The sequence below is a fragment of the Terrapene carolina genome, unplaced genomic scaffold (assembly GCF_002925995.2).
Source record: "Terrapene carolina triunguis isolate 2854851 unplaced genomic scaffold, T_m_triunguis-2.0 Scaffold233, whole genome shotgun sequence".
Lineage (NCBI taxonomy): Eukaryota > Metazoa > Chordata > Testudines > Emydidae > Terrapene > Terrapene triunguis.
The window spans coordinates 13059682-13077313 of record NW_020664584.1 but is presented as its reverse complement, the minus strand read 5'-3'; the positions used below and the strand labels follow the sequence as shown (position 1 = coordinate 13077313).

Here is a 17632-nt window from a genome sequence, read left to right as displayed (position 1 = left end):
AGTGTGACTAGCCTCTATTACACTCTCTTCTTTTCTTTCCTTTCCCTCCTCCCCCCAGGGAAAATGTTGTGTTTGGATTTTAAAAGGCCTCCTATTTATGTGTTGTGCTGTGCGTGTTCTCAGTGAGGGAAAGTGGGAGAAGTGTGCCTGATACTTGGAGTGGAAAGGGATGAGGCCTGTGTTGGTTTTTGGAGCCTATGGGAGTTCATTCCACAATTTTAAACTGACCTCCAAGAAAGCTCTGTCCCTGTGTTCTTGACCCTTGTGTTGAATAATTCCATGTGTCAGAGGGGTTGAGTTGTTGACTGCAGTCCTCATCCTGGTTTGGAGCCCCAGGATAGTAGTGGTTCTAGGAAGAGGGCAGGAATGTTGGCAGGGGCAGAGTATTAGAAAGCTTTGCATGGGCAAAGAAACTCGAACTTCATGCAGAAGTGCAGAAGCCACTGCAGAGATACAAGGGTGGCGGGAGAGATGGAGAGAGCAGGAAGACAGAATAAACTCAAATGTGGAGAGAGGGGAGTCGTGCAAGCTGGAGAGGAGAAGGCTGCAGTCACTGAGACAAGAAATGGAGAGTGTGGATTTGTATCTTGGCAGAGGGGGTAGAGAGGAAAGGATGAATTTTGCAGATGGGAAAGTGAGGGCATAATGTGGCAAAGGACTGGATGTGTGGGGCAAGGAGCGAGGAGTCAGCAATGACAGGGGGCTCAGGAGATCTTGGAGGGAGGTCATCCCACCTCTCAGCCTGGAGAGAAAGTCATGACTCAGGGAATCCAGCCGCATGGTGGTGGTGGAATCCAAGAGTGTAGCCCCAGGGATGTTACTTTCAGATCCCCAGGTGATTTCATAGTCGCAACTCTGGTGCTATTTACTGGGTGTGCTCATCACTGTTCTCTCCCCTCCCCAGATGTGAGAATCTAGCTGAAGTGAACACCCTGCTCCGGGAGCACCTGGGCAAGGCAAATGAGGTGAATACAGCCCTTAGAGAGGATGTGCAAAAACTGACAGTTGATTGGACAAGGGCCCGGGACGAACTGGAGCTCAAGGAGAGCGAATGGCGCACTGAACGTGAGGTAGGGTTGGGGTGGGGAGCAGCGAGCAAGATGCAAGACGGAGGAGAGAGAAACAGTGAGATTCTCTCTTCCTCCAACCAGGACCATTTGTGGAAGTTTTTGCAGTTTTGGGTATGGATTGATGTTGGCTAGCAGAGTGGAGGGGATCAGATTGTATTGGTGGAAGGTGTTGATGAGGCAAGGCTGTGCTGCTGGTGGGGGCAAATATTAGCGAGATCATTGTGAATGCTGGGACTTAGGGCTCAGCTCCCAGTGCCCCCCATCTGTGCTGAACACTGAGTCCAGTTACACTGGGTTATTGCCTTGTTGGAGTTAGTTTTGCATTTACACTCGGACAAGATGCTGGATCAGCAGTTTATAGACTGGAGGACTGTGTATCTCCAGAACTGGTAGAGCCCTGGCAGCAGCATCACAGGTTTCCCTCCTGCCAGTGTGCCTCACCCCTGTTTCTGTTCTGTTGATAAATTATGTAGTCAGTTGCTTGACCACACTTTGGTTCATTATTTTGTTATAAAATATACTTGAGGCCAATGTCACTCAGGTTTATTAAAATGGTACAGAAAAAAGGTTCTTCACAATACCAGTCTCCAAAGAGCAATCCCATGCAGCGATGTTACATTCACCTTATGCAGAGGGTGTGCTCCCCAAGTTACACATTTCAGCTGATATTATATGATTTTACAACTACACATCTCTTTACACGTCACTAAAATCCATTCCGTCAATTTGTCTCAGTTCCCTAATTTGTTGTTCTGTTCCTTCCTTATCTTTGTTTTGGATACTAGCATTCCAAGTACTGATCCATGAAAGTACTTCCTTTGTGTTAGGGGATGGGGGGTTGCTGAGAAGCCCACACTCTTTGGTAAATGGGTAGCGGAATGAGGTCCATGCCCATGGGGACAGGATGCCTTCCAAGGAAAGGAGGCACTTAAGTCCACTTGTAAGAGGTTTGAAGTAAAGGAAGCATTATGGAAGGCTGCCAGTAATCTTTCGAGTTTGGTGCTACTCCAGCAAAGGCAACTGGAGGATTTTAAATTAGAGTTGGGGTGGTTAAAGATAATTTGGCACTACAGGATTTGGAGTCAGAAGGAGAGTTAACAGACCACTTTAAGAGAAAGGAACTGGGAAAGGGGACACAGGTCCCTGTGCAGCATCAGAGCTGGGAACGGAGCACTGGGAAACAGACTCTGCCGGCGTGTAGAGCTATGGATATGCTTGCTTGAAACTAACCCCAATAAACATAGCATTGCCTGCACTTCGGACTTCTGCTTTCTGTCTGCATGACAGGAACCAGTGGAGGGGGTGAAGGAAAGGCCCCCTAACGCCTAGCTTATACTAAGACATAGAATGAATGTATCTTGATTTTGACAAGTTTCGTGCAAAATGTTTACTTCAGCAAATGCAAGGAGTTATGGGAATGCTTAGCACAAGTGACCGGGTTTATGGAATAGTCCAGTTTCGGCTATATCACTGTTACAATATTGGTGCTTCAGGCATACTAAAATATATCTATATGGTGTGGATAATACATATTATTAATATTATATAAATATATATGCTAGCCAGCATATATTCATCATCGTCCCTCAAGACTGGCTCTTGGACATCTCTGCAGGGTGAGACAGGATTGTTAAGTGACTATTTTGTTAATCACCATGATGGCTGAGGTTTGGGCCTGTTATTAGTTGCGCTCAGGTGGTGACCCTAGGAAGGATGCTCAGAGTACGTCCTTGGCCTTTCTGCTGGGACTGCTGTCAAAGAAGTTCTTTGTGTCTGAGGTGGTGACTCTCTCCCTGCTGGGAGAAAAGGGCACCTCATATGGTGTGAGTGGTGTGCAGGGGACCAGCACCATGTGGCTGAGCTGCTATTTGCTTTTGTCTCTGCACATTTAGTTCTTTGACGGGTACTTGAGGTGTGAACATGATCGACTTCTCAGCCTGTGGCGACAGGTGGTGACCTTCCGCCGTCACTTCCTGGAGATGAAGACTGCAACTGACAGGTGAGCAGGAATGGGGACTCAAGCTGTTGAAAAATGGGTGCTTCCCCTAACACCTTGTTCTGATCCCCATGGTGCTGGGTTTACAGTTAAAGGACACAGTGTTCCCTCTGACAGCTGGAAATAAAAGAGATAACTATGTCTTGTTCTGACACTTTCTTTGGAAGATCTGGGTTACCTTAGGAATCTTATTCTCTGGGCTGGCAGGTATGGGGTCCCAAGCAGAGATGGTGGTGAGAATGGGTTAGGGTTGCCAGAGCACTGTGAAGAGTCCCTGGAGGAATGAACTTGACAGTGGTGAGGTCTGGGCATATTTTCAAATTGCCTCATTAAAAAGTCAAGATGTTCACTTTCAAAAATGCCTAAAATACACGCCAGTTGTTCAATGATAATGGAGGGGCCTGAATTTTCAAAAGGGCCTAGGTGAGTTAGGCACCCAAATCGCAGTGAAAGTCAATGGGAGATGGGCATCTAATTCTCTGAGTCATTTCAGGAGATGGGCTTGATTCATGCAGCTCCTATTTCCTTCTCCACCTCCTCTGTCGCTCCTCATCCTTCCTCTGTTTCTTTAACAAATCATGAAGGTTAGAGATAGGAAAGATGCATAGGGTTAATCTAGTCCATAGTCAGACTTGTTTGTCTCCATCTGTTTTTCTAGTACTCTCTCTGTTTTATCATTGTAAATATCTCAGTTGGTGGGCTTTCACAGCATCTCTTGGGACACTATACTAAAGATGAGGACCAGGTCCTCTTAAACATATTTGGAACCAAATGCTGGGTTTGGGCATTTTAGAGCTGGGTGATGTAAGCATATTGAGGACACTGCAGCCACATTAACTCAATAATCCTCCTTATTGTCCGGCCCCGTACGCTGTGAACAGGAAGGCCGAGAAGATAGGATGCTGCAGAACCCCATAGGAGAAAGCCCACAGGGTAGAAGATCAGTCATCCCAATCTCTGGGATCTTTTCAAAGAAAGAAAAGGAACCATTAAAATGACTCCACTGACCCCCGTGCAAATAATACCTAATGTTCAACAGCATGAAAGGCAAATGGGAAAGAATCAGCATAGGAACTTTGTCCTAATCCATTGTGACGTGGACATTGCTCAAAACCCAGCAGTGCAGTTTCTGTCCCATGCCCATGCCTGAAAAGTAACTGAGGGGAAAGATATCTGAGGACATCAGGTACTGCCAGAATTGCCCAGCCACAAGGAACTCTTTCCTAGAAGAGGAAGATTGATCATAGGTAGATAAGTGATAGCACTGTCAATATTGATAGATAACGGGAGCTTGATAGTCTTGATCCTGTGGTGATAAGGGTCATATAAGCAGCAAGTTACCTATATAGAGAAAAGAGAGTTAGTATGCTGGCCTTCATCAGCCAGAAAGTGTGTGGGCCTAACTTGCAGGTTGTATCCGGAATTAGTCACAGTACCTCCAGAACCACAGTTGGCTATAGGAGCTGAAACTCAAGCAGAGAACATTTTGCATTTGTTTCCTTAAGACAGTGCTCAGTAACTATGAAAACAAAATAACATACATTCTTCATGGTGAGGAAATTTCTACTCTGTCTGATGGGAGAGAGTCTAGATATTATGCTTTAGTCAGACACAAGTTATTTGGCTCAATACAGGGGTAGCTGGTGAAATTTAAATGTCCTGTGTTGTACAAGAGGTCAGACTAGATGATCTAATGGTCCCATCTGGTCTTAAACTCTGTGAATCAAGAATAGTTTGCCTACTTGACAACTGGAATTGCTTTACTAAGTCAGACTTTGCAGATACTATGGTGGAGACTAGGTAACCTCCATGTCTTGCACACCCATGGCGTAAGACTTTTTAAAAAAAAATTTCAATCAGTCTCAGCAGTGGACTTCTGCCACCAGTGCCGCATCTATCGTCCCCTGTTCCATTTGTCAGTGGGAGCCTGTAAACCAGGAGGCCTACGAGAGTGAGACTTCGGACAAAGACATTTAGAAGTCACTGAATTAATAGCTGAGGACAAAAGAAAATGATACAATTCCACAAGGCCATTAATAGAGTAATTTGAATTCTTCAGAGCCATCTGGAAATTGACAGGTTCCATTTATCTCCACGGATAAAATAGATTAATTGGCCCAACCGTAAAGGTGTGTCAGACCCCAAAGTGTAGAAAGGAATGCTCAGTCCATGAAAAAGGTGTAATCTTCACTCCCAATCCAAACACCAGATCTAGAGCATGGCCAAGTATATGTGCTGAGCCAAAAACCACTTGGGACAGCTCCAAGAGTTTCATGGCCCTAGATACAATACAGTCTAGATGAAGCTACTAAAAGGTTGGTGCATAACTGGTTGGAAAACTATTCCCAAAAAGTGGTTCACAGTCAAGCTGGAAGGGCATATTAAGTGGGGTCTCGCAGGGATCAGTTCTGGGTCCAGTTCTGTTCAATATCTTCATCAGAGAGTACACTTTAAAGTAGGAGCCTCAACGTCCCGGCCCAGAGGCCATCTGCGGCCCGAGAACCTCCCCACTGCGGCCTGCGGAGGAGAGACCCATGCAGCCATGCAGCTGGCTCTGTCTGCTGCAGGCGTTGCCTCCCCGCAGTGCCCATTGGCTGGGGGAGAGGGACAGAGATACCATCATTAGTCGCCAGGCAGAGTCAGCCATGGAGGCAGCATCATTAGTTGCTGGGCGGAGTCAGCCATGGAGGCGCTCTCACTTTTTTCCACAATGAATATAAACAAGTCAAAATACCGATCACAACTATCTGATGCACACCTTGCTGCAATCCTGAAGGTTTCAACTGCTCAGTCACTGAGGCCAAACATCAACAAACTAACAGAACTGAAGCATTGCCAGGTGTCTGGCAAACACTAAAAACTCTCTGGAAGGTGACGAATTGTATAAAATTGTATGACAATTTTATTATTTCGAAGAAATTTGAAATAAAAAATACAATATAAATGTTTTCTTTTCTGAACACCATCTTCAGTGACCTTATTGGCCCGCTGGGAGGATTTGAGGACTGGCACTGGCCCTAAGGTAAATTAAGTTTGAGACCCCTGCTTTAAAGTTTGCAGATGATACCGAGCTGGGAGGAGTTGCAAGTGCTTTGGAGGATAGGATTAAAATTCAGAAATGATCTGGACAAACTGGAGAAATGGTCTGAAGAAAATAGAATAAAATTCAATAAGGACAAGTGCAAAGTACTCCACTTAGGAAGGAACAGTCAATTGTACACATACAAAATGGGAAGTGACTGCCTAGGAAGGAGTACTGCAGACAGGGATCTGGGGGTCATAGTAGATCACAAGCTAAATATGAGTCAACAGTGTAACACTGTTGCGCAAAAAAAAAAAAAAGAAAAAAAAGCAAACATAATTCTGCTATGTATTAGCAGGAGTGTTGTAAGCAAGACACGAGAAGTAATTCTTCTGCTCTACTCCATGCTGATACAGCCTCAACTAGAGTGTTGTGTCCAGTTCTGGGCACCACATTTCAGGAAAGATGTGGACAAATTGGAGAAAGTCCAGAGAAGAGCAACAAAAATGATTAAATGTCTAGAAAACATGATCTGTGAGAGAGAAGGCTGAAAAAATTGGGTTTGTTTAGTCTGGAGAAGAGAAGACTGAGAGGGGACATAATAGTTTTCAAGTACATAAAAGGTTGTTACAAGGAGGAGGGTGAAAAATTGTTCTTGTTAACCTCTGAGGATAGGACAAGAAACAATGGGCTTAAATTGCAGCAAGGGTGGTTTAGGTTGGCCATTAGGAAAAACTTTCTAACTGTCAGCGTAGTTGAGCACTGGAATAAATTGCGTAGGAAGGTTGTGGAATCTCTGTCATTTGAGGTTTTTAAAAGCAGGTTAGACAATCACCTGTCAGGGTTGGTTTAGCTAATACTTAGTTCTACCATGAGGGCTGGATTAGATGACCCCTCGCGGTCCCTTCCAGTCCTGTGATTCTATATGATTCTATGGCAGCCATGATATCTTGAGTTAACCTAGTAAAAATATGGACGTTGAAGTCACTGAGAACAGTGACTCCAGTGCCATTGCAGAAAGAGGAATTCTGTAAACTCAGCCAGGGATTCCGATGCAGCATGCGATCTATATTTTAATATTATATTCAAAAACTATGTTAAAAGAACATGAAGGTTTCAACATCAAGGACTCAGAAGATAATTGCCTGTGCAACCTTAATTCAGCACTCTAGTGCGTATGCATTATGATACAGTCTTTAATTAAATTTTTGCATACTATTTTTCCCACAGAGCCCCTATGTCATGCAGTCCAAGGATGGACAGTGCTTTGGGAATGAATTGGATGTATAGTAAAGGAGGTTGTTTGTAGGACCCCTGCCTCATTTGTTGTAGAAGTTGAAGGTGTATAGTGAATGAGGCAGGAGACTGCAGGGAGAGAATGAAGCATTTCAGGGTTAAGACAGTTGCATGCTATTCTGGACAAATGAATTCTATCCTTGCCTCTTCCGCAGAGTTCCTGTGGGATTCTGGGCATGTCACAAACCAGACTTTTCACAGATGGTCACTAATTCTATGTTCCTTATTTTGTGGGCGCCCGACTTCAGACACTTGGGTTTGATTTGCAGAAGTACGGAGCACCCTCGGCTGTAGCTGAAGTCAATGGGAGCTGTGCTTGGAACATACAAAGTGCTGTAAACTTTTGAAAAATCAGGCTTTAGGCATCTCAGATTGACTGACAGTTTTGTGCCTCACTTCCTCATCTATAAAATGGGGATAATAATACCGCCTCACCTCACAGAAGTGGATCAAAAGTCAATTAATTAATGTTTGTAAAGCACCAAAGTAATATGGTGAGAGCACCATAGAAAAATCCATGAGGAAATTAGTAATTTTATATTCACTGCAGGGTTTTGATGCTTTGCAGTAAATGCTTAGGCCACTCAGTGAATAGTGAAGATAAAAAGCTTAAATGGCTGCCAGTGGGCCATCTGTACGTCGAGGAGGAATATGTAATCATAGTTAAAGACCATATCTTAATTCACATATGCAAGGGGGTTGAATTAAAGTTTTGCACAGGCAACCATAATTCAGATGTTTCCTAACATTTGAGTGCTTGATTTTGCAACCTTAATTCTTTTAATTTATTTTTGTATATGTAATTTCTTGGGTTTCTGAAAAAGCAAACTGAAAAGAGAGAAATTCCGTCACGTGGCATCATATTGACACCCCCATGGATCATTGATGGGGTTGGGATCTTTATATCCATCGCACAGACTTCTACCACTTGAGCTAATGGAGTAACTGGCAACAATAGTAGATTTTCATCCTTTGAACACTAGAGGGGGATGGGGTGCACTCTTTGCCAGGGGAAAAACGAGGAGTCCTTGTGGTACCTTAGAGACTAACAAATGTATTTGGGCATAAGCTTTCGTGGGCTAAAACCCACTTCATCAGATGCATGGAGTGAAAAATACAGTAAGCAGAATATATATTATAGCATATGAAAAGACGGGAGTTGCTTACCAAGTGGGGGTTCAGTGCTAATGAGCCAATTCAATTAATTGTTTTTGCTGATACAGACTAACACGGCTACCACTCTGAAACCTGTCACTTTGCCATGGGTTTCACAGATATTTGCTGACAGTAGAAGACTGGTGAGACCCTGGAAGAATCTTGGGTTCCATTCCAGGCTCTGGAAGGAAGAATTCTGTAGTGGGTACAGATCCTTCTGCCTGTGTCTCTTCCAGTTCTGTGTCCCTTCTCTCCCAGTCTCCACTCACCCTGATTTCTCATCCTCATCGCAGCCTCCTTGACCAGCCAGTCCTAGTCTCCTCTCCAGGCTTCTCATTGACATTTGAATTTTTCTGCCCCCACCGTGGCTCCCAGTTCCAGTCTCCCCTTTGGCTTCATGCCCCCAGTCTTCTTGCCAAGCTAGTTCCAACCTTCCACAACCCTCACCTCCTTGACAGATCCATCTTCCACCCTGCTCCCACTGATTCCAGTCCCTCTCCTTGCTCTGTCATTCTCAGTCTCCTCCTATGCCCCACACCAAGCTCCCGGGTCTATTCTTCCCAACCAGGTTCCTTGTTCAAATCTACTCGCTCCACTCCCCTTCTATTCTAGCAGGCTCAACTCCCCCCACCCCTCTGTATTCCAGTCCTAGGCATGCTGCTTCCACTTGATCCTCCATTCTTCCATGCTATCTGGGCACCTGCTGGGGGAGCACTGAGAACACAAGAGAGACTGTCTCCCTGCTCCCAATTCCTGTGCCTAGCACCACAGTGGTCCCCTGGAGCAGTAATTGTATGGAAAAAAGTCCTGCTCAGTCACTGCATCCCTTGGCTGAAGCATGCTCAGTACAGATAGAATCTTCTGAGAATTTAGCTGCCAAACTCTAACAAGTCTCTGAGAGAATGATAAGTGAGGTTCCTCCCCCCCCCCCCCCCAAAGGCTTATAACTTGTTTACATTTGGGTAGTTTTTCACAGGGAAAGCAAAAGGCACATCTTTGACCCCAGGGTAACCTCCAAATTCTAAGACCTTGCTGCAAAGCCATGGAGGTTCTAGAGCAGTGGTGGGCAACCTGCGGGCCGCACGTGGCCCGTCAGGGTAATCCGCTGGCAGGCCGTGAGACAGTGTTTACATTGACCGTCCATAGGCACGGCCGCCTGCAGCTAGCAGTGGCCATGGTTTGCCATTCCTGGCCAATGGGAGCTCCAGGAAGCTGCAGCCAGCCCATGCTGCTTCCCGCAGCTTCCATTGGCTGGGAACAGCCAACCGTGGCCACTGGGAGCTGCAAGCGGCCATGCCTGCAGACAGTCAATGTAAACACTAACTGCCCGCCAGCGGATTACCTTGATGGGCCGCAGGTTACTCACCACTGTTCTAGAGCTTCTCTACAGAACAGCTTTATGAATTTTTTAACATAGGCAAAACATTTTTTCCTTAATTTTGTACTAAGACATCTCCGAACCATTTTTTTTGTAATTTTCTTGAAAAATTCAGCCTGAGACAGACACCTGAGATGGAAAATTTCAACGCAAATGGTTAAAGTTTTGCAAAGTTTATAAGCAAATTCAGTGACAAAAAACTTTGGTAATGCAGAGTTAAGGTTGCACAGTGGTATCTCATAACCTTCTGAAATTCAGCAAATCTCAAACTTGTAAAAATGAGGAAATACAGAGATAAGGTACATGCGCACACAACTGAACTCTGTCCCTGTGGAGCTGGCAATAGCCACTGGGAGTTACCTGCATCCATTGCAGCTGCATTCACTGTGTTAGGTGTAGCTGTACTGAGTGGTGGAGGGATTAGTTAGAGCAATTTGGAAGAGCAGTGCCCCTCTGGAGCAGTGTGAGCGCCAACTTGACAAACTTTGCATTGGATACCACACAATCATTTTACAAGGATGAGCATGGGGGTGCTGGGTGTTCCCTTGAGGTACAGAGCATCACAGGAGGTTCTTAGGGTTGTGTCTGGGACCGGAGGTATTGGCTAGTGTCATTCGGTTGCACAATCCAAGGAGCAGCTTACATGCCGGAGGCTGTGCGTGAACAGCCCAGGAGTGGGGGTTCTCACAGCAGAGCAGGATAAGGCTGGCTCCCAGAGTCAAGGATTGGAGTGACCTAACAGATCACTAGTCCAGATAACACCAGAGGGGAACATCACAATCACCCATTGATCAAATTGTGTCTAGAACACTCCCATACCAGCATCAACTTCCTAGACCCATGATCAGCTTCAACAATGGAACTACAGTAACTCCTCGCTTAATGTTGTAGTTATGTTCCTGAAAAATGCTACTTTAAGCAAAATGATGTTAAGCAAATCCAATCCATAATGATTAATGTCAATAGGGCGGGTTAGTTTCTAGGGAAATTTTTTTCGCCAAACAAAAGACACACACGCACAGTATAAGTTTTAAACAAACAATTTAATATTGTACACAGCAATGATGATTGTGAAGCATGGTTGAGATGGTGGAGTCAGAGGGTGGGATATTTCCATGGGAATGCTTTACTGCTAAATGATGAACTAGCACTCACCTGAGCTCTCAAGGGTTAACACGTTGTTAATGTAGCCTCACACTCTACAAGGCATCACAAATGGAGGGAGGGGAGACAGCATGACAGAGACACACACCGTGTGTGTGAGAGAGAAAGAGAGATGCGCATTGCCCCTTTAAGTACGCTGACCCCACTCGACGTACATTGCCGTTTTAAGTAGATCAGCAAGTTGAGACAGCAGCTGCTGCCCGCAAACTCCCTCTGTCCTGAGCCCTGTCGTGTGTCCCCCGCTCTGTGGAGATGGGGTAACGGGGGGGGGCAGGAGTGCGTGGAGGGGGACACCCTGACATTAGCACCCTTCTTCCCCAACCCCCTCTGCACAGCAAGCAGGCGACTCCCCGGAGCAGCTCCAAGGCAGAGGGTGGGAGCAGCACACGGCAGTGTGGGGAGGGACAGCTGGACTGCCTGGCAATTGCTAGCCTGCTGGACAGCTGTCGCACAGGGAATTTAGGGGAGCAGAGAGCTGATAGGGGGGCTGTCAGCCCACCCTAGTTCCAAGCCCCCACCAGCTAGCTCCAACGGGCTGCTCTTTCTGCAAGCAGTGGACAAAGCAGGTGGCTGCCAAACAATGTTATTAAGGGAGCATTGCGCAACTTTAAATGAGCATGTTCTCTAATTGATCAGCAATGTAACAATGAAACAACATTAAACGGGACAACTTTAAGTGAGGAGTTACTGTATATACAAGAAACCTATGTCTCACCAAACCTACCTTCACAGATCCAGTAACCACCCCAAACACACCAAGTAATCTGTTATCTTCAGCCTGGCACTCACTGCAGAATGTACTCTGAGTAGAAGTCCAGGATATACACCTTAACACACTGCCTTCACCAAACAAGGACACTCTATCAGAAAAGCAGAAAATATCATTGAATGGGCCAACCAAATACCGCAAGAGAATCTGCTTCAATACAAGGTGCGGGGTGGGGATGCTGACAACTCTGACCACACACCTCTAGTTGTCACCTTCCACTCCACACTGGAACCCATATGGGATATTGTTAAACAATTACAACTTGATGGGAACCACATCCTGAAAGAAATATGTTCCTTGAACCCTCACTTCTACCCTTCAAACAGCCCACAACCTCACCAAGTTCATCATCAGAGGCAAGCTCCTCCCAGACCAGGACTCTCCAACTCAAAGCATCACCAGACCCTCCCAGAACAACAGATGCAAAACCTGCAGACATATCTCCATTGCTACAATGATCAATATCTCGCACAACACACCTTTCAACATCCATGGGTCCTACACAGGACTCTCACAACATGGGAGCTCGTCATCAAGTGCAATAAGTGTCCCAACAATAACTATGTGGGTAAAACAAGACAAGCACTACACTCCTGAATGAGCTCATATAGAAAAATGATAAAAGACAAAAACACCATAAAACCCATGGGTGAACACTTTTCACAAAGTAATCACTCCATATCTGACCTCTCAGTCCATCTGTACCATGTCTGTTCCCAAAGTTTGGACAAAGTGTTGTTGAATGTAACATTTTTATGGGTGAGGGTGAAATGGATGAGCTTAGTGATGTGTTTGGTGTGGATCTCTGAGTATTGTCTATAGTCTTGTAGGTATTTGAGGCAGACACTGATGTCATTGTGAGGGATGTTGTGTATAGGAAGGGGAGACTATGCCAGGCTAGGGAAGACGCTTAAGGAAATCGAGGCTCAGGTGATCTTCAGTGGGATTCTGCCTGTTCCTAGAGAAGGGCAACAAAGGTGTGACAAGATTATGATGATCAACAGATGGCTCAGGCAGTGGTGCTATAAGGAGGGCTTTGGGATGTATGGCCACTGGGAGGCATTCATGGACAGAGGACTGTTCTCTCGGGATGGACTTCACCTGAGTAGGGAGGGAAATAGACTTCTAGGATGGAGGCTGGCACAACTGATTAAGAGAGCTTTAAACTAGGAATTTGGGGGGGATGGTTGGGAGATGTCCAGGTAATCTCCACGCCGGATTTTAACATTGAGAGGGATGAAAACGAAGTAAGAAAGGATACAGCCGTGGGTAGGAGAATGGACATAAGGAGGAAGGGTAGTCTAGATACCAGTCTAATAGGTGATACTGGCGATAGAATGTCTGTGCCTAATTGAGTAAAGAACGTGAGCGAAGCCAAACAGCAAAAATTAAGATGTTTGTACACCAATGTGAGGAGCCTAGGTAACAAAATGGAGGAACTAGAGTTACTGGTGCAGGAAGTGAAACCAGATATTATAGGGATAACAGAAACATGGTGGAATAGTAGTCATGACTGGAGTACAGGTATTGAAGGGTATGTACTGTTTAGGAAAGACAGAAATAAAGGCAAAGGTGGTGGAGTAGCATTGTATATCAATGATGAGGTAGACTGTAAAGAAATAAGAAGTGATGGACTGGATAAGACAGAGTCTGTTTGGGCAAAAATCACATTGGGGAAGAAAGCTACTAGAGCCTCCCCTGGGATAGTGCTTGGGGTGTGCTATAGACCTCCGGGATCTGATTTGGATATGGAGAGAGACCTCTTTAATGTTTTTAATGAAGTAAATACTAATGGGAATTGTGTGATCATGGGAGACTTTAACTTCCCAGATATAGACTGGAGGACAAGTGCTCGTAATAATAATAGGGCTCAGATTTTCCTGAATGCGAGAGCTGATGGATTCCTTCACCAAGTAGTTGCTGAACCAACAAGAGGGGATGCCATTTTAGATTTGGTTTTGGTGAGTAGTGAAGACCTCATAGAAGAAATGGTTGTAGGGGACAACCTTGGTTCGAGCGATCATGAGCTAATTCAGTTCAAACTAAATGGAAGGATAAACAAAAATACGTCTGTGACTAGGGTTTTTGATTTCAAAAGGGCTAACTTAAAAAAATTAAGAAAATTAGTTAGGGAAGTGGATTGGACTGAAGAACTTGTGGATCTAAAGGCAGAGGAGGCCTGGAATTACTTCAAGTAAAAGTTGCAGAAACTATCAGAAGCCTGCATCCCAAGAAAGGGGAGTTGTAGACCAAACTGGATGAGCAAGCATCTCAGAGATTATTAAGAAAAAGCAGAAAGCCTACAAGGAGTGAAAGATGGGCGGGATCAGTAGGGAAAGCTACCTTATTGAGGTCAGAACATGTAGGGATAAAGTGAGAAAGGCCAAAAGTCATGCAGAGTTGAACCTTGCAAAGGGAATTAAAACCAATAGTAAAAGGTTCTATAGCCATATAAATAAGAAGAAAACAAAGAAAGAAGCTAAACACTGAGGATGGAGTGGAGGTTAAGGATAATTTAGGCATGGCCCAATATCTAAACAAATACTTTGCCTCAGTCTTTAATGAGGCTAATGAGGAGCTTAGGGATAATGGCAGGATGATAAATAGGAATGAGGATATGGAGGTAGATATTACCGCATCCGAGGTAGAAGCCAAACTCGAACAGCCTAATGGGACTAAATCGGGGGGCCCAGATAATCTTCATCCAAGAATATTAAAGGAACTGGCACATGAAATTGCAAGCCCATTAGCAAGAATTTTTAATGAATCTGTAAATTCAGGGGTTGTACCATATGACTGGAGAATTGCTAACATAGTTCCTATTTTTAAGAAAGGAAAAAAATGTGATCCGGGTAACTACAGGCCTGTTAGTTTGACATCTGTAGTATGCAAGGTCTTGGAAAAATTTTTGAAGGAGAAAGTAGTTAAGGACATTGAGGTCAATGGTAATTGGGACAAAATACAACATGGTTTTTCAAAAGGTAGATCATGCCAAACCAACCTGATCTTCTTTGAGAAGGTAACAGATTTTTTAGACAAAGGAAACACAGTGGATCTAATTTACCTCGATTTCAGTAAGGCATTTGATATGGTTCCACATGGGGAATTATTAGCTAAATTGGAAAAGATGGGGATCAATATGAAAATTGAAAGGTGGATAAGGAACTGGTTAAAGGGGAGACTACAACGGGTCGTACTGAAAGGTGAACTGTCAGGCTGGAGCGAGGTTACTAGTGAAGTTCCTCAGGGATCGGTTTTGGGACCAATCTTATTTAATCTTTTTATTACTGACCTTGGCACAGAAAGTGAGAATGTGCTAATAAAGTTTGCAGATGACACAAAGCTGGGAGGTATTGCCAATACAGAGAAGGACCGTGATATCATACAGGAAGATCTGGATGACCTTGTAAACTGGAGTAATAGTAATAGGATGAAATTTAATAGTGAAAAGTGCAAGGTCATGCATTTAGGGATTTATAACAAGAATTTTTGTTATTAGCTGGGGACTCATCAGTTGGAAATAACAGAGAAGGACCTTGGAATATTGGTTGATCACAGGATGACTATGAGCCGCCAATGTGATATGGTCATGAAAAAAGCTAATGCTAACAAAACAGACACACACAAAATTCCCCCAGGAGTAGAGAGTTAAAGAAACCCCTATGGCAACCGAGTTCGTGTTTCTCTCCCTCCTCCCGCCCCAGAGTCTAGCTGGGGGGCCAGACACCTGCCCCCTCCCCCTGAGCCCAGATGTGGTTCCCCCCAGCCCAGACACCTGTCCCCCTACTGCCCGCGGATCAATAAGGAGACCCTGTTACTGGGTTCCAGCCAGCCTTGTGTGGAGTTTCCTGTGTGCCGCTGTTTCCTTCCCTCTGGGCGTGCAGGGAACTGCAGCTGCTAGGAACTCTCTACTCTCTCTCTCCCCCCTCCTCCCCACGCCCTGCAGGGTCATCTATGTGCAACCTGGGCTCTGCCAGGTCCAGTGGCCCCTAGTGGTCATCAGCAGCACTGCAGCCCATTTCTGTTGGGGAAAGGAAATTATGCGCGAAAAACATTAATTTCTGCAAAATTCTGCATTGTGCAGTGGCTCAGAATTCCCCTAGGAGTAATAGTTAAGTCCAGAGCAGACTGCGAAGAGTTACAAAGGGATCTCACAAAACTGTGTGACTAGACAACAAAATGGCAGATGAAATTCAATGTTGATAAATACAAAGTAATGCACATTGGAAAACATAACCCCAACTGTACATACAAAATGATGGGGTCTAAATTAGCTGTTACCACTCAAGAAAGAGTTCTTGGAGTCATTGTGGATAGTTCTCTGAAAACATCCACTCCATGTGCAGTGGCAGTCAAAAAAGTGAACAGAATGTTGGGAATCGTTAGGAAAGGGATAGATAATAAGACAGAAAATATCATATTGCCTCTATATAAATCCATGGCACGCCCACATGTTGAATACTGTGTGCAGATGTGGTTTCCCCATCTCAAAAAAGATACATTAGAATTGGAAACAGTTAGGAGGAAGGCAACAAAAAGGATTAGTGGTATGGAACCGCTTCTATATGAGGAGAGATTAATAAGACTGGGACTTTTCAGCTTGGAAAAGAGACGACTAAGGGGGGTTTTAGTATTGGCAGTATGAACTCTCCAGCATATATCACTCAAATTGAAATCCCCCATGATCAGTTTTTTCCCCTATGTATTATAGGTAGGTGTGTAAGGAGGCCTGTTCCTATTCAGGCCCCCTCAAGAGGACAGGGAGAGGCGCTCAGAGAGTCCCTAGAGAGGCAGGGCCCCCAATCCCAGCTCATATGATAGGGACAATGAATGGGACTCAGACCTCCTGTAGTAGGAAGAGGGCCTGAAACATAAGACCTTGTATCAATGGCCTGGTATGAGGCCTGAGGCCTGGGCTAAAGTAGTGGTCAAAACTTTGCTAATATAAAGCAGAGTCAGGCTGTGACTAGAGGCAAGCCCTTCTCACAGAATCTGGCAAGAACAGGGCTGATATTGCAGAAACACACATTCCTAAGTAGTGCTAGGCACAAGAATACACACGCAAACACATCCCAGAAGGGTGGTACCAGAAAACCTCAATACTAACACATTCCCCGAAGATAACAGGGACACGCTCACCCATCTTAAAGATAAGGTCAGGATGACAGCATGATGGACAGAAATGTTTTGATCGAACCAACATGTATAAGGTAATGGGTGGCATCTAGATACGTCAGAGGGTGGCACCTGGCCAGGTCAGAGAGGCAATTCGTAACTTGTTTGAATCAGTGTATAAAAAGGTATCTCAGAGGGAGTGTCTTTGGCCAGCCGAGGGGGGAATGGAAAGTCCCGCCATTCACTGAGCTGTGTCCATTGTCACGGGCATACATGTCTTAGTATCGTCGTAGAGTTTGCCAGGTGCTGTTACCATGCCTCGTCGACAATAAACCTGGCCGGGTGCCTTCGTACCTTAATGGATCTTGTGGTCATTGGGCGGTTCGCTTGAGGTCTGCTGTGCCAGCTACCTGCGCAGAGCTGGGATTGCATACATAGGGAATACACACAATCATATTTCCCACAAATTGGGGGAAACCCCTCCCAAAGCCCTTACAGAAGTCTCCAGACATTTTTCAGATTTCTTCCATAAGTCAGATTTGAAGTGACACTACCTAGGTGAAGGTTAGATTCAATGACCACCGCATATAAAAAGGGAAATAAGGATAACCTGGGGAATTACAGACCAGTCAGCTTAATTTCTGTACCCAGAAAGATAATGGAGCAA

The 17632-nt window shown here is 45.0% G+C and overlaps 1 protein-coding gene across 1 annotated transcript in view; it reads left to right on the top strand.

The window, feature by feature from the left end:
* The window catches only part of CEP250 (centrosomal protein 250), a 122002-nt gene that overhangs the window by 8498 nt on the left and 95872 nt on the right, over positions 1–17632 (top strand). Inside the window, exons 5-6 of the mRNA XM_029912595.1 lie at positions 905–1070; positions 2963–3069. Coding sequence (XP_029768455.1) covers positions 905–1070; positions 2963–3069 — 273 coding nt within the window. The remainder of the gene's footprint in view (positions 1–904; positions 1071–2962; positions 3070–17632) is intronic.